The 24,439-nt window shown below is 43.7% G+C and overlaps 1 protein-coding gene across 5 annotated transcripts in view; it reads left to right on the plus strand.

The window, feature by feature from the left end:
- The window catches only part of cadm1a (cell adhesion molecule 1a), a 329,744-nt gene that overhangs the window by 204,345 nt on the left and 100,960 nt on the right, over window positions 1–24,439 (plus strand). For 4 of the 5 annotated variants that reach the window (XM_035178483.2, XM_035178485.2, XM_035178486.2 and 1 more), the window contains exon 2: window positions 23,222–23,239. The exons of the other annotated variant lie outside the window; for it this stretch is intronic. In XM_035178483.2, the coding sequence (XP_035034374.1) occupies window positions 23,222–23,239 (18 nt within the window). The remainder of the gene's footprint in view (window positions 1–23,221; window positions 23,240–24,439) is intronic. 5 annotated transcript variants of the gene reach the window in all.

Here is a 24,439-nt window from a genome sequence, read left to right on the forward strand (position 1 = left end):
CATGTCAGTCCGGCCGAATCAGGGCCATGGCAGGGAGGGTGTTAAGGCTAACGGGGAGCGGACCGGGAAAACAAGAGAAGCCTCACGCTCGCTGAATTCTTATTCCAGAAGACAAACGTCTGGGAGCGTGCCAATTTTTTTAAATAATTTTGGTTTTTTTTGCAAAGATTGAAGAAACTGCAGCAGAACAAACATCTCAATTTGTGTGGACAATTTTTTTTTCCTGTGATTTAGTCTCAAATTGCAGCGCTGGTTCGGCGCCAGCCGCGGCTTAGAAAGAGAAGCCTCGTCTCCAGAGTGTTGCCCTCAGAGACGACATTTCTCTTCTTTTTTTTTCGGCTGCTCCATTAGGAAGCCCATCAGAATGGAGATACAGCCCTTTGCTATTTGAACATTAATAAGCCAGTTTAAAAAAAAAAAAAAGAGTGGTTTGCCTGGTGGAGAACTTTCTCCTTCTCTACCCCCTCGCTGTCTCCCTTGTCGTTTATCAAGCTGCACCATAGGCCTGTTTGGCGTAATAAGTCTGTTTGTCTTTGCACTCTCAGGGTTTGCTTCTGCTCAGCGGTCCTCCACAGCAGAGGTGGCGAAGAATACCTTGGGGGTCGTAGCTTTAATTAGACGCCACCGCGGCAAACCTGTGTGAGATGGCTGTGCTGGATTTCTGTATTTGATTGCGTTTGATTGCACGTTATGAGCTTTCAACACCGGTTTGGAACACGTCTCTAAGTCTCGTAGTTTCTTTTCCTCTCTTTTTTGTTTTTCGCAGGCAGCCGACGACGTGGAAACTCGTCCACGTTTGTTTTTTTTCTTCCATGACCTAAATGTTAAGTCCACATATTATTCCAGTCAAGTTCAAGGCTTTTTCATGAATTTAGTTTTGGAGGATACAGTGTTTTTTTTAGAAAAGGGACGGTTCCTGTTTCATTTGTAAAAATAAGTGCTTTAACGGTCGTGACAGGAGTTTGACCTCGGTCCGTCTCATCTCCGGCTTCGTTATGTTGCAGCAACATTCTTATTCTTGGCCCAACTCCTGGTTTTTAAAATGTTTTTGTGTATTCTAGGTTCACCTGTTTGGAAAAATAGACTTTTGTTTGGACCTCGGCTTTCTTTCCGTTTTCTTCAGGTCTCTTTCTGTCTTTCTCCGGCAGCCTTCAGGGTGTGAAAGACTCAAATTTCATCTATAATCTCGCTGTTATTTATCCTGTATTTCTGCCTTTGGTGGGGATTTGATCAATAGTCTTCTTGTGAAGTGCTCGTGTGTGGATGTAACGGATCCAAGCCTATTTATGTTTACTAAGATAAGTATTGACTCAGGCCATGGGGTACCTTCACTCTCCTCCTTCTCTCTCTCTCTCTCTCTCTCTCCTATACAGACTGTGCTTTGTATTCATTCTTTCGTTAAAACACAATTTCTTTCCTTATAAAGACATGCATGATGGTATACGGCGGAGGGGAGGGGCGGGGCTGAGGGCTGCAGAAGGGATTAGTCTGGCCCTGCAGCGACTGTATCTTCACCAGTGTTTAATTTAGACAAAAGGTCAAATCGGTGGCATCACACCTGAGGGGCTGGGCTCCCTTATCTTTCTGTTGCCTCACTTTGTTTCTGATAACGGTTTCTTTCTTTTTTTTCTATGATGACAAATCTCCTCCTGCTGCTTCACAGGCTGATACAGAGGGTAACACCTGTATAATAAGAGCAACATCTGTAGTTTGATACAAGGCAGCCCAAGCCCCCCCACACACACACACACACACAGATAGTGTTCTCTGCAGTCTATGATAATATCACACTGTTCACTGCACATGTTCAAAATCGTACATCCTCAGCCTGTACATGCTCTGTGTGTCGAAGCAGCTCCCGAGTCTCACACCTCCAAAATGTACAGCGTGGCTCCGCTCAGTGTTACCGAGCCGGAGAGAGAGGAGCATCTTCCAGCACTCGGAGGTCAAAGAGGGCAGCTGGAATTGAAAACTTAAGCTCCACTTGGACTGAATAGCAGAGAATAATTGTTTCTTGGCTGAGCCGGTGGAGAAGTTGTGTGTGTGGGGGTGGGGGTGGGGGGGGACCCTGAGCCCAAGACACAGAGAGGAAAGCCTAATGGTCATTTTACACTTACCCTTTTCACATTTATTTAACCAACCAATTTAGCTCGGAATAGTAAGATACTCCTTCTTCACTGTAATTGCTCTAATCAAGCTGCGCTCTTACATGTTCCACGGTACCTGAGGTGCAATATCTCTGATCTATCTACTTCATTACTTCAATGGCCACTTGCTGAAGAAAGATCTGTAAGGACACTCAGTTAGTGGATAGAGTTGAAGTTAATTGTTACACTTCTTTTGTCCTAAGTTTTTTTGGCAGCCACGACTGCGTTCTGCTCCCAGAACAGAGGCGTCTTATCTGGCTTCGGTAAAATGACTCACACTCTTGTATGAGTTGCTGTTTTTTTCACACCGTAGGAGTTATGTATGGTTCTTATTCTCAAGGCCTCTTGAGATCCAACCACATCGGGTGGAAAACAAGCTGCAAAACAAACTTCACTGCTCGGTTGCAGTCTGTTTGTGGCGTGAAGAATAAATTAGACCAACATTAAGTTAAGCACGTGACGATCCTGGACGCTGTCGATGTAGAAATGTACGCAGCAATCCAGAGGATTATTTGGAAACCATGTTGACACGCACCAGCTTGAGAAGGAGGATTTCCCCTGATACTTTAGCAAATAAGAAGAAGCTCTGAGCCATAAAGATTCAGTGAAAGTTAGTGACTCTTACAGACCACAGAGGAAACCCTGATACGAGATGTTTCTGCCCGTCCCTCATCGGTTACGGTCCAGTTCAGTCCCTGCTAATGATTCTCATAACCACCTGTTTCTCTGTGAGGTTTTTCATGACCTCCAGTGAGAATAGACAAATCCATAAAGTTCATTATGACTCGCTGTCAGTCTCCGAGTAAACTTTATTTTCATTTTCTCCCACAAAGTCTTTAAAGCGCCGACGATGCACAATGATAATCACCCCAACGGAGTCATGAATCTGTTTGACTGACGTGATGTTTAAACCTCTTAGTGGCTCTGGAATAAGTTGATTTCTCCACAGAAACAGCTCAGAATCCAGAGGTGACTGTGAATCCTCTTTTCATTTCAACACATTCATATCAATCATACAATATATACGGCTATTGTCGTGTTTGTACATGTCACTTTAGTCTGGGACTATTTCTGGGCCTATCTTCAAAATAAAATAAAACAAACTGCCATTTCCCTCGTGTCTGGTCACAAGCACATTCACGGCCACCGTGAGGGAAGTAGAATACAGGTTTCCGGATAATTGGCACAAACGAAGATTAAATGATTCAATTCTGTTGTCAAAATCTTAAAGCTCAAGGTCACTGTGATGTCACAAAAACTGTTTTATAGCTGTGTTTAGGTTGGAGCAGTGGTTTTATTGACGTTTCAGATTATCTGACTCAAGCTGTGCAGAGAATTGGGTCCGGACTCAACCCCACGGTTTGTTTGTCACACATGCACAACACAGCGGGAGGTGTTCTCTGCACAGACGGGTGCAGCAGACAGAGGCAGGAAGTGACGCATTCATTCTGCTACGGGGAGATCACGTGATTTTATCTACGCACGTCCTCCGAAGAAAGTGTGGAGAGTCTCTTGAGTTCAGTGCATGTCTGAAAGCAGCTTCAGTGTGTTGGCCCTTAGAATAACACACCAATCAGCTCTCAACTGATAAATACCAAACATCCAAAAGGACAAATGTTGAAGTGGCTCCTCATCTCTGCTGAAATCTCAACCTGCGTCAGCCCTGAGCCTTCAGACGGCCTCTCCCCTCCACTGTGTGTGTGTGTGTGCAAACACGAGTTTCCCCAAACGGCCCTGACTGTCATTTCATGCTTTGCCAGTTGCACGGGAGCGACTGGTACAATGTGTTTGCTCACCAAACTCAGCTGCATTTTCCAAAAGCTGCCAAACAAATTGAACTGGGGGATGTAGCAAATGTATCCATCAGAGCAGCCCTCTGTTTTAGCCTGGAGCTACGAGCTGATTGATGGCTTTGATAGCTGCACGAGAAGGATTGGAGGCCTTTATTTTTTTTTATTCCCCTTTTGAGTATGTGAGTACACACTTCACGATTTCCTCTTTACCGATGGACGTTGAAACAGATAAAAAATGGTTTGGTGAAAATGTGAAATGACAATCGTAACGCCTGCTTCTTATCACCACACCGGGGGAGGCCGGGGAAACAGGCAGGTGCAGGATTGACACGAGCCATTGAAATGGCAGCTAAATTGGTGTGTGTGTGTGTGTGTGATTGTGTGTGAGTGATTCACCTCGGGGAAGATTCAGCCCAGGGAAGACTCACATAATCAGCTGCAGCGACTTTAAAGCAGGAACCACTAAAGCTCATATTCACAGCTCCCTGACGTTAAACCGAGCAACATTATTCAGACGGTTGTTTTACTGAAAAGGCCTCGATGGATCTTCATCTTAGCTTTTCTGTGAAAATAAGGGATATACGGTGATATATGACTAAATGATTTTGGATTTGACGGTGGTCATTTTGAGAGTGCGAGTGCCTCCGATACAAGTTGGACAGTGATCGATCAGAAGTATTGATTTTGGAGAGTTTCCTGCTGCCGTGTTGGATAAATATGGATTAGTCACACTGTGCATGTGAACACTGTAGTTAGTCAGTCGACTGGTTCACTGTGGTGAATTAAAAAAGGCTTTAGCAGGCGTTCTGTGCCTCCGACATTAGTGTGGTGAAACCGCTTTGATGCCTTCATCCGGATTTGCCGTTCTGATTTAGAGCTGGTGATGCCGGGTGACATGCATGACAGCATAATTGAACACGATAACTGATGAAACATGTCAGTGTGTTTGCTCCGAGTGTTGCCTGAATGAACGATGTTGTCACGTTGATACTGTTCACGCCACGTTATGAAGTGTGTGTGCTTAATTTTGACTGACATGTGTTGTGAGGATTTTGTATAGACAATAAAAACATTAATTTTGCATGAAGATTTAAAAAAAGAAATGAAAAAAGCCATATTCAGTGTTTCCCTTCAGATTGTATAATCCACTGGAGACCTGTGGGTTCTCATCACCCTGGAGCCAACTGTCAGTTTGTGGCTTCACCTCCTTGTCAGAGAGATTCTCATACATAGTCAGAACGATCCCCACAGAGCTGCGTCAGTCGGGGGAGCGTTCCAGCTGCACCTGCTATCGTTCTGCGATAAAGGGGGAAAGTGCTCTGCCGTGTTTTTGATTTCTGTGAATCAATCACATTCATGTTAGGGAGCGCAAATCCACAGATGGAGAATTCCCCAGAAAACATATGTGATACGACTTTAAGGACAAAAGTAATTTGATAATCAGTGCGGAAGAGGTGATGCCGACCAATACTTTTGATTGAGTGGATCTGCACATTGGTGAAGTAAAAGTCACCGATGCCTGGCGCTTCCAGTGTTAAAAATAAAATGCATATTACTATGTTGTTGATGTTGATGATGTCAAGTAAAATCCTGCATCATTGACTTTAGACCGAGGGTCGGTGGGTAAAAAGTGCGATCGACCTCCACTGCGTCCAGATTTTGGGACCAACACGCCCATGAGCGCTCACATGGGGGAAAATGCATTTGCTCTAACTTGAGCCCTGAAGGAGAATAAGACGACTGCTGGTCTGAAAGTGGCAAAGATACTTGCATCGCACTTGGAGCTGCTTCAGCTGGTTTTTAAGAAAAGTTCCTTCAGCCCCAATAAATCCTTATTTCCTCCTGTTATATAACTTCGCCAAATGGACGTGGACACTGTAAAAAGCATGGACAACCTTTATTCTCCTACATGGCCAGTGTCTATGTACTGTACATGTTTGATTGGATTAACTATGTGCGACACACAAATACTTTGCTGGTTGTTGGTTTTTATAATGTTTGTGTATTCTTTTGAGGTTATTTTTCGTTTTTTAATATTGTACGATTTTGGCTTTTAAAGTAACACACTTTCCAGCCTCTGCTGGTCCCTCCTGAACCCGCTTATCACAGAAGATGACCATAATGAACATGCACCTCCAGGCATTGCTGCACATTTATTTCCAGTGATCTCTTAAATGGGCGTTTTGCCTTAAGCGCTCCTGTATGTGTCGTAATGTGGATGTCAACAAGGACAACTGCTAATGTAATGAGCAATAAAATAAATGAACAACTTTCTTCAATTCAACTGCAAGCTAATTGCGGTGGCCTCAGAAATCCCACTGAGGTTGTATCTAATTACAGTCGTCAACTCTTCCTTTTTTCTCTTGAACAAAAGACGCAGGATTCTTATGGTTTTTATCACTTCCTGAAATCTTAATGCCTTTGTAAGTAGGGCTTTAAATCCAAAGCTGTTGGATATTGACTTTCCCCTCTAATCTGTTCTCTAATGAAACCAAGGCCTCCTCCAATAGATTCACCAAAAAATATACAGGGTTATGTTTATCTCTTTTTCTTCTGCTTACTTCCCAGCAGCACACACAGTATCTCCCATCACCCTTCAGGCTTTTCTTGATGCAGCTGCCTCTGGGCTGCAGAAATGTGTGTGACAGGCTCTGAAATGGCTTTGAGTGGCAAATTGAATCAGAGTGCGATGCAGAATATGCCAGAATGGCAGGTGTACAGCAGTCTCTGTGTGGACAGCCTCGATTGGCAGCCTCCGTGACGGCCAGTGTGGCTCATTCTGGCTGCCGCTCCGCACTAAGTGCCGACAGTCAACAGCTCTCTGTCTGGTCCATGTGATCAGCATGACCAAAATAAATAAAAAATACTGGGACACTGAGCTAAACTGAGCCAGACACACACTTACAATTCTAATTGACTTATACTGGAAAGCTGTACTTACCCAAAACAAGCAATACAAGCTAAACGGTTCACAAATAAGCAGAAGTGCGTTTATTTCGTATAAAAGTGAAACATCCCATCTCAGCCAGAATGTCCACGATACAAAATATTTTATTGTATTGTATCATTATTGTGCAAATTAAAGCTACACTATGCAACTTTAGATTGAGATTAAGTTGTTTTCATGAAGAGAAAAAGGAAAGTCTATCAATGTGTTGAGCTCTGACTGTTCAGTACAACTCACTGACCTGGAAAACGTCTGAACGCTGGATATTACCCATGATCCCCGGCTTCCTGAACCAGGAAGAGCTGCTGTAACAAATCCTCCAGACTCTGTTTAGAATTCTTCATATTTTAAAAGTCCCCTGCTGAATATTTGAGATAAACTCTGGTTTTTAATAACTTTGAAAGTATTTTTAACTGATCTACAGTTCATCTTCACTCTTCAACTTGCTGGACCTGATTCTGACGGTTGAAGCTGTAACAGTCCACTCACCAAAGTTTCATAGACCAGAGGTTTAGGGTGAAGAGTGAGAACGAAAGAGGAAACTTTCTCCATATTCACAGTCACTGAAACATCAAACTCATTTTAATAAAGCTGCTGTTTTAAGCAAAAATAAGTTGCATAGTGTTGCTTTAAAACTAAACAGTTGACCACAGCAGCGCACAACTTAATTCCAGAGGATATTGATTGTGCTAAACACGTTATTTTCCATTTACTTAGTCCAGTGCCTTAAAAATAACACAACCATTGTAATCAATAGGCCTGATGTTATGTCAGACACTCTAAAGTCTTCATATTGAGGTCAGAATGCACGAAGCCCAGAGACAAACCTCAATAATAATCCATTGAAGAAATGACCCACGTCGTCTCATGGTGGATCAGCATGCAGCGTCCAGGGAAGACAAACAGTGTCTATCATGTGGCTTCCTCTCTGTCTGCCTGAACAAATACACTTGGTCCTCAGGTGGCTGTGATGGAGCAGAGATTAATTGCATGCAGACCCCGAACTCCCCCACCTCCTCCACCCCCTCCACCTCCTTTTTTTTTTTTAAGCCCTGACTTGCCCTCAGGACCATCGACAACCTCCAGAGCAGAGACTAATGAACAAAGCCGATGTCGGTGTGAACATCAGTTACGACAATGTTTGTGTGATCTCACACCATTTGTGTCTGTGCATATCTCTACCTCGGATGACAGAAGATAGCGAGAGACAATGTGTGAGAGCTCTGTGATGAGAAAACAGATGTGTGTGCGTTGTAAAGGCTGAGTCAGCTGCGGGGAGCGCCACCGAAATCCATTTGTTCCATTTTAAACGAGCCTTGTCTTGTTTCTACTTTGGGAATTCTGCAACCGAATCAATTGCTGGGCTTTGAATTTGAATGTGTTTGTATTGAGAGTTCACTTGTAAATTATAAAACCCACCAGGTGAGTGTTGTCAATTGGAGCGTGAGCCCAAACAGAGTTTCTGGGGGATTGAAATGACCAAATTTAAAGTTGCATAGTGTTGCATAGCGTCTTTGTTAGTTTCATATGGATTCAGTTCTCATTTTGAGTCCAATGCAATGTTGTTAAAGTTGCAAAAAGCACTCGTGCCCATCTGAGCATCCATGGGCATGTAGGTCTGTGGCACTCCTGGTGCTTTCTTGATGCAATGACACAGAGCTATTGCAAGATTGACGTGTTCTGACATCAATGGTGCAGTATTTCAATATGAAATCTGTGCCTAGACTGGCAGGTGCTTTCTCTCTTACTATATCTGTCAAAGCTGCCATTATAATGGAAATTCACTAAGGTGCAAACACACCCTGCTTATGAGTGGAACACTAACCCACCAACGACTAATGTTAAGAGACTAACATTTTAAACCATGCACCAGATGCAGACGTGGATTTGGACTCATCCTAAATACGCTTGTGCCTCTTTAGACCATGTGCTCAGACTGAAATAGACCCTGGAGCAGGGGTCACAATGAGGCCTCAGGAAAAAGGATGATAATATATATTCACTTGCAATTTCAAAAAGTCACCTATAGTTCAACTCCAGTTGAGAACATAATCTGCACAGCTGAAGTGTATTGATCCTAAATCTGAGAGCAGAAAACTCGGAGATAGATCTGGCGTCGACGTAAAGTTTGTTTTGAAACCGAGAACAGTCTTTTCAGTGGCGCTGCCTTGTGCCTGTTTCCAGTTCTGTTGTTCACCTTTACAGTCGATAGAACGCAACTTTCACACACTTTTGAGTTCTGCCAAACTGCCAAATCGCCCATGTTGAGACTAAATAGTGGGACATCTAATTTTATTGCCGTTCCTAACAGCCCCAGACAAATCTGTTCTTTGTAGCATCACGGGGAAGTGTGGTCGAAAGGATGAAGCATATCCTATCAAGCCGTATACTCGCTGTGCGCTCCCTTGATCTGCTGCAATTTATTGCACCACGGATCCCCGGCTAATTTATCACAAGCCATCATGTGACTGCGTTGGCTCATCATCGCGGTCCAAGCATACCCTCGCCATATTGAATGAAGTAGGCCGTTATATGCTTAGGGAATTCTCTCAATCCGCTTACCAGAGGTCTGTACCAGTTAAGTTATCCTCAGCGTGGAGCATATGCTTGCTGGGGTTTTTTGTTTTTTTTTCCTCTGTGATGCTGCAGTGCGAGAGCCACATCTGGCAGTGCAGTCATCTCGATGGTAATTTGCTTTGCAATATGGTGTTCAAGGGTTGGTTAGCACCGTGTCTTATTATTATTTTCTCTGCCATTCTCTGTGTTATCGGGCCCTATTTTCATTTGGCTGCCAGATTGGAAAATACTACCAGTATAAGCTATAAAAACGTTTTTTTTTTTTTTTAATCCACTCCGCTGCTCCACTAAAGGGGGGCAACGAGCAGCTGGGTGTGTGACTGGAAAGTGGTTTCGGCTTTTTTTAAATAAAGGTTCAAAGATATATACTTTATGCCAGGAGGTGCCACAAGCTAATTGGCTTCACTCAAAGTAGAGATTCAGATATCATCTCCCTTCAAAGAGCCAATAGATCCTGAAATATCTAACCGCCTATTTTAGGTCAGCCAGGTTTGGAGAGATTTTTATAGTGACCACTATCTCCACATTCTGAGGATGAGTGCTCCAGTTCTCTGGCTTCATTATTCCAACTTTCACTACGCTTATCGGTGAGAGCAAGTGGGGGGGCAGTTAGTGTGGGTGGTCAGCGGAGACGTGCCAATGCAAAGTGTGAGCGATGCTTTCTTAATGTCTTCCCCGTCTCTGCCACTTTGGAGGATGCGAGGTGTCTCATTATCGAGTTCTTTAATTAGCCCACGCAAAATAATTCTTCCCCTGCATCCCGATCGTCGCTGTTGGCGTCCAAGCTGCAGGTGACTCACTGTATCAATGTGAGGGACCAGATGATGCAGTATCTTATGACCTTTTCCACATAATCACTGCTTTGTCGCTGAATGTCATGAGCTTCATTTGAACATGGGGGGGAGGCCACTTAACAGCAGTGGTTGAGGATTAAAGAGTCGGTGTCGGAGCAGCTCTGGCTCCCTCTTCTCACAGGTCTCAGGTGGAAGTTGGACAAGGTTTGGGCCATAGGATGAAATATTTACAGACCAGGGAAGGAGTCATTTGGTATGTGACAGAAATTCCTAATAAATAATTGAGAATATTGTGCAAGGGTAGACGGTAGAAAAATGTAGATGCACTGACACAAGACTCCAAAAGTTTGGGTTTGAAGAGGTTGCAGAAAAAGTGATAGCTACTGGACCAAATGTGGGCGAAGGCGGTGGAGCCTGGAGGGTAATGGGGGGGGTGTTAGTCAACCACGGCCGAGCAGAAACATGTCATTTCAGTGTCTCCCTCATGGAACAATTTTCCTCAGAATCACAAACAAGTCGTTAACTTTTATGAAAACTTTGAGGTGCTGCATTCGTTTCAGCATTCGAGGATTGTGCTTCCAATCTGGATGCACATACTGTATCCCAACAGTAGAGGCAGATAGAAAAAACATGCTTCTATTGCTTTCTAACTTATACATTTCCCAGCACTTTCCTAAACATGTGCATATGTTCTCATAGTTTTTGAATGCTTACAATCACTGGGAATGCACCACAGCTTTTTTTCTTGTAATTATAGTAAGATAATGGTATTTCTGATGGGATCCTGATGAGCCAGTAGTGTAGAATACATACTGTGTAGTTGTGATTTCCCATAAGTTCAGTTATGGTGAAGGATATTTTTGGTCTCTGTTGTTTTTGTCGATCTCTACCTGCAAACTTTTCCAATCGGGGAAAAACATCCAAAACATCTTGAAAGCCCCCATTACCTAGTTGGCATTTTTTTTATAAATACATGAATGTATAATCCTGCAAACCTGGAAGATAAACTGTCACTGAAACTTAGTCGGGAACCAGAAGTTTGCTCTGGAAAAATGAGGAAGAGGTCAGGTTATTACTGCCTGAGCTGAACTGTTTTTTTTTTATCGGGGGTGGCTCTCCAGTGCTCCCTCCCCCTGCAGTCGAGGGAATTGCTGCCACCTTCAAGTGCAGCGAATCCTGCGACGTAAGTGTGTTAAGCCCTGTGTGCTTTGCAGACGGTGGAAATGAAGACAGGCTCGCCCTATGAAGAATGATGGCTCCTTCAAGAGGCAGCTGTCCTATTTAGAGCGGGCAACACAATGTGGCGTCTGACTCTGCCTCTCCTCCGCTCTGCTCCTCTTTGTTCCTCCTTTTCTTTCCCTTCTATCTGCATCTCGGGGACGGCGATGGAAAGACCTCCCGAGACCGGGGTAAATAAAAGTCACGGGGAAGTGAGAGCAGCCTTAAAGTATGAGAGAAGATTATGTGTAGTCCCCCCCCACACCCCACCCCCCTCAAACACGCTCATGGATGGAAATGTTATTGATGCATGTTAAGTCCTCTGGGGATTTCACTCAAAGGACATTTGGGGCCTTTCATCCCTGACATGAAGGTGGAGGGAAACATTATTGAAGCCCTGCAACATGACAGAGGTTTCTCCTTTCAGTGGGAGGCTTGAAAGGGAAGAGTCGCCTTCCTCCGCCCTTTGAGAGAGCCGCCTCATAATTGGCTGAAATAGCTGCTCTTTTCTTCATGGCTGCTTCTTGAGCTAATTGGTATTTATGAAGTATTTATGGTCCATATTTGCTGGTGTCAGCTCCACACAGAACTGAACATATATATATTTTTTGGGACCCTTTTTCCTCTGGAGAGTCACTTATTGTCTAGTGCTGCTAATGTAAGAACCTATAAGTAGGACCAAGAGGCTGTTAGCGTCATGTGATCTTGACCCAGACGGACGTCTCATGTGATGGCGACCGGTGGGATGTAGATCACAGGTTGTATAAATAGATGACAGCTCCTCAAACGTCAAGCCAAATGCGTTGCCCCCTGGTGTCTAGCTGCAGGATAGGTCGAGCGTGTGTGTCAGCAGGACCTTGAAACTACAGATTGTTGCTCCAAATGTGCAAAGTGTCATCGTTTGTATCTGGGATGTCCGTCTTTATACATTTTCTATTATGCAAAACTGTGCTTTTGCTAATAAAGACATTTTCATCTTGCAATGAAACCATATAATCAGTAAAAAAAAGGATTCTCCAGCCGTGTGCATGGAGTCTGCAGTCATGCAAGCCCTGCAGCTCCAGGTCTGGTAATGTCTGTCACCACTTTGTTCCAGATTCAAACATCTCAATAATCATGGGATGGACAGTCAGGAGATTTTACATTCATGGTCAATAGTGGATTGATTTTGCACGACTTCGGTAATTGACTTCTTCCTTCTATGCCGGCGTGAGATTGACATTTTCAGTTTTAAGTAAAATGGATTGAGAGCTGTTGAGCGGATTTTCGTGGAATTTGTTGCAAAGGATTTGTGCTTCAGCTCCGGTGACGGTGGCCGTCAGAAGGCTGACATTTTGTTTTGTTTTGTTTCGACAGCTTTTTTTGCATGAATTTAATTGAAATGTATTTTGTACGTTTTGAAATTACTTTTGCAGTTTTTTTTGTGTCTTGCTTTTTCACTTGTTTGGTTTTATAATGAGCTTTACAACTCGAGCTTGCATGACTCCCTGTCCTGCTTTCCCAGAAACCCTCTTAAATGTGGTTTATAAGCAGGACAGTGTGACAGCACAGACAATGCACGTAATGCAAAATGAAATTATCCCGTCTTTGTCAGGGGCTGGTGGGAACAAAAATGTTGTGTACTTTGTGAGCTGTGTGTTTCCCTTTGTCCTGGCACCCATACAGTTCAGGCTTATCTTCCTGCTTTCCTTCCCCTCTTTTTTTTTATCACTCTGTTTATCCTACTGTACAGCTATATCCACATTCTGAGTGACTGAGCTAATTGTTCCTGCTCATGCATTCTCTGCAGATTCAATTATACGCCACTCTGGGCATCCTGAAAAAAAAAACGAGGGTGGGAAAAGAGAGAGATGTGAGCTGAAAGTGTGGGAGAGGAAAAGATGAAAAAGCAAAGAGGGGCTAGAGAAGGTCATTGATAAGAGAGCGGGAAGTTGAGAGAGAGAGAGAGAGAGAGAGGAGAGGAGGATGAGAGCTAAGAGGTAGAGGCAGGAGGGATAAATTAGAAAGTGGAGTAAGAGCAGTCCCTTGAGTCATATATTTATGTAAGGGGAAAATCAGCTCACTGGAGTGTACACTGTAATGGCACCCCTCTGTATAATGATTGGTGCTGACCTCCCAAATAAGAGGATTAGTTTGTGCCTGAGCTGGCCAGAAATAATGGACCTCACCTTAGCTCAGCTGCAGTTTGACACAGCAGGAAAAAAAAGAAGGTAGGGAAATAAGAAAAACCTCAGCAGCAGGCGGCTCGCCTGAACCTCATCCATCTGCATCACCATTGTGTCAAATTGGACATGCATTCCTGCAGATCCGCCGGCTTCCTGAACGAATGGCCCGAACGCGCCGCCCCATAAAGTACTGTAGTAGACATCATGGAAATAAGGTGCCGCTGACTGTAACACGTTGCAGTAATTTATTTCCCTCCCCCTTATAACGAGGGAATGCAATGAGTTACTGTTTCTGTTATTTACATGCCAGCTTGTCTGCAGGAAATGAGCTCTTGTTATTGTAGTTTTCAGTCAGGCGGTGACAGGGCAAGTCTTCTGCTCGGTAGAATACCGTGGCTCGGCAGTGAATGTTGTGGCTAATGTCTGACTGCAGGGCACACTCTCCTTTTGTGTTCTCTGAACCAGCAGGATTAAAGCATCCATCTTGCTCTCCCGCTTCCCCTAATGGTATTAGGAAAAGGGTGGATAGGTTTCAGTATTCCGTTAAGGAATATCTGATATGGGGACGGGCTGATTCAATTAAGTAAAAAGCAAGGTGGGAGCCAATGAGTCCGGGCGTAATAGCCTCTGAGCCACACGGCGGAAAGTGGAGCATTTTAATCTGGAAAGCTCCTGCGCAAAAGAAAAACAACAACATATATCTGTTATATACTCATTACCAAAGCACTGTAAAGGGCTCGTGTGCAACTTCTTCCTCGGTGCAGATCGCGGTCACTCTGTGATGTGGCTAACAACAGCTTGAAATAGACACACGGCAAACGGCCTTTCAGGAAAACGCACGCTGGGAAGGTCTTCGGTTCCTCGTGATCTGGAACAAGATAAGCAGCTGTAGACAATAAACAGGAGGATGGACGTATAGGATGTTAGCTAATAGCTTTCTAACTGTTTACTGTTCCTTCCAAGCAGCAATACGAAGTAACTGTCAGACACTGAACTGCTCATTATGTACTTTGGCTTCGTTCTTGAGTAGAGAAAAACAAGAATATCACTCTGAACCTCATTCCTCCCCAGAGGTTGAATGATCCTACACATGATTGTTCTTATTATAAGAGGTCGTCTGATAACAAATAGAAGTGAGAACTGGCCCCAGCCGTACACAAAGTTTGGTAGAAATTGGTTCAGTAGTTTTTTGTGTAGTCTTGCTAATAAATAAACCAACAAACAAACACAGGTGAGAACATACATATTTAGATAAGTACTTAATGTATTAAATGCAACATTGGTTAGAAAGCTGTGCTCCCACTTTTCTATTGCATCCCAAAGCAACATGGGAATTGTTCTGTATAGTAAAAGTCAACATACACATTTTTAAAGAAACCAGGTAAAAGAAAACGGCATCAAACCAAAAATTAAAAATAAAACTATTTAATATAAAACCACCCTGTTAGTTACAGTCACATTAATTCGGTTTCCTCTCAACTTCTTCTTTTTGGCTCTTAACAATGTCTCAACCATTTTCTCAAATACTTTCCTGCCTTATGGTGGCGTATGGAAAACATGTGACACTATTATTCAGTATATTTCTCACATTCACAGTTTACAAGGTGTGAACCAGCTTCAGGCAAAGTAAATATAGTCGTTATTTTACTGTAAGTCTGCAAAACAACAGATCCTGCAGATATGAGATGTTAAGTCCATATTTTAATTGCTCTTATCTTCATTTAAGACGACTTGTTGTACAGTCATGATCGTTTTTTACATTATGTTTGATGATTTTGAAGATGAGCTGAAACTGAGGCTGAAAGCGTTTTGGACCAAAAGAGGAGCGAGTTCACCTTGTGTCTTCGGCGCCGCTACGTGTGAACGCCTCATAGATTTCTAATGCATAACGTGTAACACTTTCGTAGCGTGTGGGGGCAGGAAAACCCAAATCGGTTTCTGGATTTCTTCCACCTCATACAGTTGAGTGGCCAGGTTATCACACTGCCGCTTGATATCTTCACACCACAAGTTCCAACGCTGTCTGGAGCCATTGGGTTTCCATTACCACAAATCCATTCCACTCATTTAAAATTAATGGCTGTGGACCTTCGCTGACCCCAGAGATAAGCCAGGCCAAGTCTTTTTCTTTCACGTACCTCGAGGACCTGGTTTTCTTTCCTTATTAAACCATCATTGAGTGGATGTAAATTCAGCCAAGAAATATAATGGTTTTTATATATTTTCTTTATTGAGATTAATTCTTGACTTATGTCTGTGATATACTTTTAAAATGTTGACTGGTCCACAGACTACTAACCTAACCCGAACCCGAATCCAGATATGAGTCAAATATCAAAACTGAGAAAGTCAATTTGATCTCTGTGACTTCAAACATGAGCTGGAGGCTAGTTTAGAGTATATAGAGTATTTTGGAAACTTCTGATTCACACGCATCCATCTCCCTCATGCATTACTCTGATTTCTTCAAAATAAAACCATTCAATTCATCCAGTGAGCCGCACTTCTGTGGACGAGGTCAGTGATGAATGACCGGACTGGTTGGACCGGACAGAAAAGCTGTGGTAACTCAGATAACCACTGTTTAAAACCGACCCTTAATATCAATCAATCATAGTTTGAGTCCCGCAGCCTTTAGAAGACGGACGACAATTCATCCGTCTTCTAAAGGCTGCGTCCGGCAACTGGTTTCATTGATGTGTCAATGACTTCACTGAACTTTAATGACTTCCCCAGTCACTAGATCAAATGGAACAACTTTGCTTGAAAGGATTTGCAGCACGAATGTGTATGTGACAAACGTGCAGAAATGATATGATGCAATCACGTCACAATGAAGAAGATCTTCAGAGGAAAGTTTCCAACACACACAAAGAAGTGCGGTCGAGAGAGCTGCCCTATACTTATAATAGTGTTTGTCTAAAGTGCTCAGTCACTGTATATGTATTTTATTCTCACCTTCATAGCCGCCGGATGGAAATTTTATACAATTGCAGCTCTCGTGAAATTAAATTATCCACATTTGAGCGCCGGCATTTGTCTTACATTTTCAGCTGGGAGTGTACACAATCTACCGGCCGCTACTGTAAACACTCCAGAATGTGAAATTTCACTGGTGCAAAGGGCCCCTCGATTCATAATGTCACACTCTCACGGGCTGAGCTGCATTACTTTTACTCATTTTTTTCTGGCTGCTCTAATCCACCGTGAAAAATGCAGGCCCCAGTCTGTTCAAAGCCATGAGATGCACAAGGCAGAGTATTCATCCACCACCCATGACGTGGTGAATGGTGAGAAGGGTGAGGGATTGGGGGGGACATTACCCTGGGCTCTCCTCTTTTTCTCCCGCACCCTGAGGGACACAGACATCGGTGGTAGAGGGAGGGAGGTTTCTCAGCCTTATCAGCAGGACAGCACCCAGCGCTCTAATCGCCGGGGCCCAGAGACAGCCGGCGGTAAAGGGAGAGTGGATGAGTGAGCCACATCCAAGGAGAGGAGGAAAAAGGAAGGAAGGAAGGAGAGGAGTGGAGGGAAAAAAGGCAGTTTATACCTCTTAGGTTACATCAAATGACAGATGCTTTACAGCTCGGCACACAACTGAGAAGACACAAGTGGAGATTCTGTCCCGTGGCACATTGTTGGTGATGAAATATAGAGACGGATGCATCCCGAGTATCTTAGCAACAGCAGCTGGTTGCCACCTTGAAAGCATTCTGAAGAGGAGGCGACAAGTAAAAAAAAAACCCAAAAAGACCTGAAAAGACGGTGGCGGTCTGAGTCAAGATCAATTAACTGATCGGTTAATTGATGTTTTCAAAGAAACGACCTAAAGTTTATCTCAATTCTCTTTAGTTGAAGTTCTTTCATCTTTCCTTCTGTTAGTCTGAGACGGGGCGCAAAAAAGGAGTTCATACAAATTCAACACATCACTGCACTTTGGATGAAAGACTTGGATTGTGGATTGGACAAAATGACTGAAACATCCATTCATCAATTGTCTTTGATTGGGTTGTGGACTAGGCACAATATCCCAGACGTCCCTCTCCCCAGCATCTCTTTCCAGCTCTTCCTGGGGGATCCTGGTGTTCCCAAGTCAGATGGGATACGTTATATATAAGTTCTGGGTCTAACCCTGGGTCTCCCCCCAGCTGGGTGTTCCCGGTAAACCTCCAATGAAAAGGTGCCCAGGAGGGATCCTGATTTAAAGGCCCAAACCACCTCCGGGTGTCACAAGTCCTCACCCAATCTCTAAGGCTGAGCCCTACCCCCCCCCAACGGAGAAAACTAATTTTGGCCACTTTGGATTTGCGATGTCGTTCTTTCTGTCGCGACCCAGAACTTCAGACGTACAGTAGGTGAGGGTATATTTAACGGTTAGATGGTTAAAATGGCAGAAGGGCAAAACAAAGAAGATGAATTACAAACCAACATGTCCAGTTCAATACCTTATATAATTTAAAAGCAGTGAAGGATGTCTGACAGTTTGCAATGTAATTTAGAGCCGTACGTCGATGTAGTCAATCCACTACCATGCATCATATGTTTACATGAGCCGCTTTGTGATCGAGGTTAATTATTGTCAGTGGAGGAAATAAGATTGTTTTGTTGAATCTGCAGTATTAGATGTTCATGTGTCAAGTGACTATTGAGCTTCATTATGTGAGAGAGCAACGCAGCGAGATGCACACTCGCCCAAAGAGCAGATTTTCCCATAGTCAGCCATTGGAAACGCAGCAGCTGTAAAATGTAAAAACATGTTTGTTTTTCTTATCAGAATTTGATCCTTTCAGTCCAGTAACATGCAGAAGAGCCGAATGATTAAATAATCTCATGCCACTTGTGTTTGGGAAGCAAACAGGAAGTCAACGTAAGTCAGGGACGAGTACGATGGAAGGACTGTGGTGCTCATATGAGTCCGTATGCATGAGTAAGTGGGAAAAGGCTTTTTCAGCATATGTTGGGAAGAAGTAGTGGCCATTTTGAACTGTCTACATTTCCAAACATAGACAGCAGACATGACAGCTCCATCTTGATCATCCTTTCCTGGCTGATAGATATATTATCGTTATCTTTTGAAAACGGTAGGAAATGGAGACGCTTTGTCCATCTTTATAGTCTAAGGTTCAATCTAATACATTATTGAACTCTGAAGTGGACAGAGAGACAGAAGCTCGCTGTCTCCATAAGGACACTTCTAGCAAAAGGCCAAGCAATCAAAATTACTACTGTGGGGAACCGTCTCATCTTGGGGATAATAATACCAACGCGGATAAAGTAGCAGAACCATTCTGGTCATCTTAACATAAAAATCTGCATCGACTGTTGTAGTAAGTCCAACATTTTACTCCTGTGATTCCTCCAGAGTAGATTTAAAACTGTTCATGAGGAAGACAAAATAAAAACCACACTCCTACAACTGTGGTTTTTTTTGCAGGACACAATTAAAAAGCCTTTCCGAGAGTTTGTTATACTTCAAGGAAGTGCTACATGCATTGTACCCCCTTAATGGTGCCAGAACCCAGGTATGGTCGTAACCCCACAGCTCATCGTGATAGAGCACGTAGCGTTCCATTCTCCACACTTGATTTACTGCCGTTACTGGTTCAAAAGAAAGACAACAGGATCGGTGCTATTGATAATTAGTTTTTAATGTGCCACACTCATCATGTCCAATTTCATGCCCCTTAGGCAGCTGATCACAGATTTAATCAACACATTATTCCTTGCTATACTTAAACTGACTGCTGGGAGGGCTTCTCTCTGTATGTGCGAGTGTGCTGGTAGGAGTGTGTGTGTGTGGGGGGGGGACAGTGGGTTAGCATGTGTTTGCGTGACGGAGGAGCGAGCACGAGGGGTTGTCAGCATGTGCATCCATCCCAGCAACGTCCCTCTTTGATAGACATTGAATGCATGTTCCAGGCCATTAACCAAACGCTACGTTTGGAGAAGACGCGCCTGGAAGCCCGTGGTCGTGCTGTGCCGAAGGAAGCTAATGCTATTACCGTGTTTCTTGCAGAAGAGGACAGTGTCCGGGCCTCCCTCACCTGATGAATACAGATGAAAGCAGGGCTTTAATGTCCTGGCTTTTTTTTTTTTTTAGACCACTCTCATAACACCTGGGACATTTTAGTCTTTTTGTTACTGAGGTTGGTCCATTTTTGTAAAAAGTGCTTTTCGTTGCTGCTGACCATTACACAAAATGGTTTGGTGGAAAAAAATAAAACATCGGTACTGGTATTGTACTACTATGCTGGATAGTATTCCTTTTTTTTAAACTTTAGTCAGTCGATTCGTCCGTACGTGTTCACCTTTTGTCCTGAGATAAAACACAAACCACCCGACTGCTCGGACTTTTATGTATTTTGTTCGGTGGATATTCAAAGAAGAGATTGATTCCTTAGGATTTATAGATCTCTGACCTTTTGTCTTGTAAGATGGAGTCAAAATGTCCAATAAATTCTGAAATCTGACAATGGGACCTTAGATTGTTGTCTTCATCAATGAGAAATGGCTGTATGCTTTAAGTATATTTAAGTAAGTTGCCTGATGATAATCTGCCGGCCCTGTGATGGGCTGGCGACCTGTCGAGGGTGGATATACACATGTAAGTCTCAGTTCTATTTGTGTGGCACGAAAACAAAACCAGTCAGATCACCAGACTGTGTTGCAAACAAGCCAGTGGTTTATTTGGAGGTAAAAACCAAATGTCAGTGCACCACGAAATGTCTCTGCTGATCCTTCACTCCACAGGAACACAGTGCACCGTGGGTCAGAGTCCAACCGGTGAGCCGCTCTGTAAACTCTGATGAATGTTTGCAACGACCAGGTTTCGCTTTTCGCCCTTCGCTTATTCCTCAAAATGCTTTTCGGCTAAATTGGAGGTTTTCTTCCAATGCTGAGCTGCTTGTGTCTCTTTTCAAGTGTCGGTTATTAACTTTCTGAATTTCTGTGTTGAGTGCAAGTGTTAAATCCTTTTATTAAGAATAAAATGCAGAATCCTTGTGAGAATTGTAATTTCCTTTTTGCTCACAACGTGCAAAGATATAGTTATATATGTCATACATGATTATACGGTATCATTACGTTGTGTTACGGTTTTAAATCGTTTCAACAAATTGCTGACGGCCGCTGTTTTAAACTTTAATGACTTTTGTTTTTGTTAAATGACTGAACTTCACCTCGGTCTTGATCACAGCTCAGCACAAAGACACTCAAAGTGGTCGGCCTTGAGAGTGACTACAGAGAAAGAGGCAGAAAATCAGACGACTGCAGCCAGAAAAAGTCGTGGCAGTGTTTATCTTGAACTACTTAGCTCCCTGGCTGTGAGTCAAAAGTGGAGAGAGACATTGGGAGGTAGCGCGGGGGCCCTTATTAAATGCAGCTCAGGCCCTGGTGAAACCCTGGTTAATGTCCCTATCATCTCTGGAGTGGTCCAGCATCCAGCTCTTGGTCCAAATGACTCATGTTTAATGCATCGCCGCAGTCCGTGTCATTTAACCTCACCCCTGGAGGTTGTGGGTCGGGGTGGGATAGCGACGGCTCCCGCAAGACCCATAAGGGGGGGCAAAGCGGCAGTGCAGTTATTCTTCACCCGCTCTCCATTTACTTAACATGGGGAGAGCTGCTCCATGTCTCGCCCGCTGCCGTGTAATCTCCCAGAAGCAAAACCTCCTCACACCGTCGCACTGCATGAACCCCCGACTCCGGGGTGGTCGGTGTTGACGGTACGACTCTCGGAGGCACTTTGCTTCCCGTGTGCTACGTCTGAATGCTCAAGCAGGAGGGAGAGTGATGCGATGCTGGGAGACTTCGGCGGTTCTCTTGGTGAACGCTCCACTTCTCCAGCGTCAAAGAGAGGGGAGAGTTTTTTAAAGATTGTAGCATCTATGTGAATTCGTGGTGCTTATTAAAAATGACTAAGCGGTTTGAAGATTAATGCGGTAAACGCACGAGATTTCTGACACTTCAAACAAAAAGCTATTTTTGTGTAAAGCACACCGACACCTTTAAGCTCGCAGAGATACACGTCCAGGGATTTAGGAGAAAAAGCATATAAGCAACGATTTCCGCAAAGATACGTCGTTACCACAAAGAAGCGAAAAGAAATTCTTGTCGCTTGATTTCCACGCTTCATCTTCCTCTGATTTCCTCGGCCTCGCTCTCACTTGTCTTCTCCCTCACTTACGCACACACACACACACACCCACACTCTCTCGCTCGCTCTGGATAATTGTAATTAGAATATCACCATGATTGAGAATTGGCAAAAGTTGAAGAGGAAACAGGCTTTCTAATCAAAAGCTGCCTCATAGCTGGAATCCTGATGCTTATTTGGCTGAGCGGGGGTTCTTCGACGATGGGGGCCTGAACGGATGCCAGACTGTACGCTGACGGCCAACGCTGCACTTCCTCTGTTGGATTTCATACAGAAATCCCAGCTGAGACTGATTTATCCAGTTTTTACGTATTGATTAATTCGCGAGATGCTGATATTCAGACTCTGAGTTTATATGTGTGTTAAAGGGCCAATGCTTACCATTAGTCATCAAGGAATCCAATGAGTGATACTGGGAACCAATACATGAGGTGTCAAAATTTGCATTAACTCAAGTAATTGCAAATGTACTTGTAACTCCACCAGAAGTAGAATTACATTGTACTATTACAGTTTTTCTTTCATTTTTTAACCTATATTCCCCAATTAGTTCATATACACAGACATATATAGTATAGGGATATAGAAAGGTAGTAGGTAACAGTGTGTGGAGAACGAGACAAACAAAACAAATTAATCATGATAGTAATAAAATAAATAGAAAACAAGAAACATAAAGCGAACAAGATTTTAAAAAAGCAATTTTCTACGTGAGTTTCTTTTGGCTGTCGTAGCTGCATCGTCTCATTTCAAGTCGCCAGCCTTTGTGTTACTTGAAGCTTGTTCTGCTGCTTTATCACCACCCAGTTAATTTTACCATTTCCTTCATTACAGCAGCTAATTATCCGCCGAACATATAAAGTAGTTCTCGTTCTACTGAAGCTTTTATAGCTCTCTCCTTCTTTTAGTGACATTCTCCCTAATTCCACACATCATTCACGTGCTAGTCAGATCTGCTGGTTGCTTTAGCTCAAGTGATGATCTTGTTTGTGTGTCTGTGGTGTTTCGGGAACTTTTTACTGTATTGAATCGTTGTGTTTACTCTGAAATCTCCTGCCTTACCTTCAACACACCGCTCAGCTTGTTGATAGGCTCATCCCTCACGAGCTGTAGCCAATCAGATAGGGCTGTGGGCAGGACGCTGCTCGAGTCCCCAGCGGTGGCTGCAGATAATTGTAAAAGTGAAGATTAACGGCGAGGCCTGATAATTGGCCGACGCCTGATATACACACACCGTGTATATACGCTTCCCTTTGCTTTCCTACCTGCCTTATCCTGTGTTTTACAAGCATGCACCTCTATGCACTGGCAAATGGGGGCAATTCATTTTTAATGGGGCTTTGAATGCTAACCTCCCTTTCTGTTTTTTTTTCCCTCTCTCCTCCTTCCTCCCCCCCTCCTCCCTTCCCCCCCCCTACATCACAGGAGCTGCTCAGTACCCAGGTAAGCCTTCCCCCTCGTCTCCTCTCCTCACCACATCCTCTCGCCATATTCCAGCTTCTCTAGCTCCTTTTCAAGATATGCTTCCTCTCAGCATCTCGTGTGTGTGTGTGTGTGTGTGCGTGTGCGTGTGTGTGCTGCGTATGAGCAATCTGCAATCTCTCTCCATCTCAGTTTCACTCCGCCCTCCTCACATTTAGATTTCTGTCTGCCTCACTCGTGCATTCTCCACAGTCCATTTCTTCCGAGTCCCATGCAGCTGTCGGAGCTGCTGACTGATACATCTTCAGTTGCTTATGTTCTAAACTGCCCCGGCTGCAGCATCCCGGTCTCCACTGCAGTTAACCACACAGCGCTCAGAGGGAACTCAATGATCTGAAGGGTTTTATATTCAAAAAACGCTTTCTCCAAAGGGGAAAAAGAAAACTAACCTTTTGTGTTGAAGTTCTTAGCACTAAGTAAATCTCTGTTCGCAGGCTCACAGCTCCTGATGGATCTGTTTCTATGTTCATGCTTTGGGTTTTTTTACATTTCATTGTTGCATCCTTTTAATCTTGAGGTCAAACCTTGAGGTATTAATGCTGCCTTTTTGAAGCAAGATCTTAAAGGAGTTATGCTCATATTCAAGTTCGTCATTTTAATTCATTACAGGCTCTAACACATCACTTTCCTCATAATGTCGACGGCTGCAGCTCCTCTATTCAGCCTCTGTCTGAATCACATGGTTTTAGCTCCTGTTTCTTTAAGAAAATGTCAGAGTTATAGTTGCTCCGGAAACTTTTCCTTCCAGCCTTTTAGTAAAAAGTCCAGTCAATGTCCAAGTGAGCCCAGATGAGGACACAGCAGGAAAATGTCCAGAAAAGTTACAATGAGTGAGGGGACGTGTTGATAACGTTTCTAATATCCGACGGGTGAAGAAGAGGAGCCAGAGACGTAGAAGATGAGAACACAAACTATGAAAGATGACGAGATTCGAGAGGTTTCGGTGATAAGGGCCGACGCTGCTGTCGTTGTGCTGTAAAATAAAAAAACAATGAGTTTTCCACTGCAGAATTTTAACGTCACGCCTCCTGCACGATTTACCCTGACGCCACTACTCGCCTGAATGTTACGGACAATCACCTGCTGTGTTCTCTGCTTATAAGGCTCCTGACAATGTACGCACAGAGTTCTTGTCTGAAAACGACTTTGGAAAGAAAAACT

The sequence above is a fragment of the Hippoglossus stenolepis genome, chromosome 15, assembly GCF_022539355.2.
Source record: "Hippoglossus stenolepis isolate QCI-W04-F060 chromosome 15, HSTE1.2, whole genome shotgun sequence".
Taxonomy (NCBI): domain Eukaryota; kingdom Metazoa; phylum Chordata; class Actinopteri; order Pleuronectiformes; family Pleuronectidae; genus Hippoglossus; species Hippoglossus stenolepis.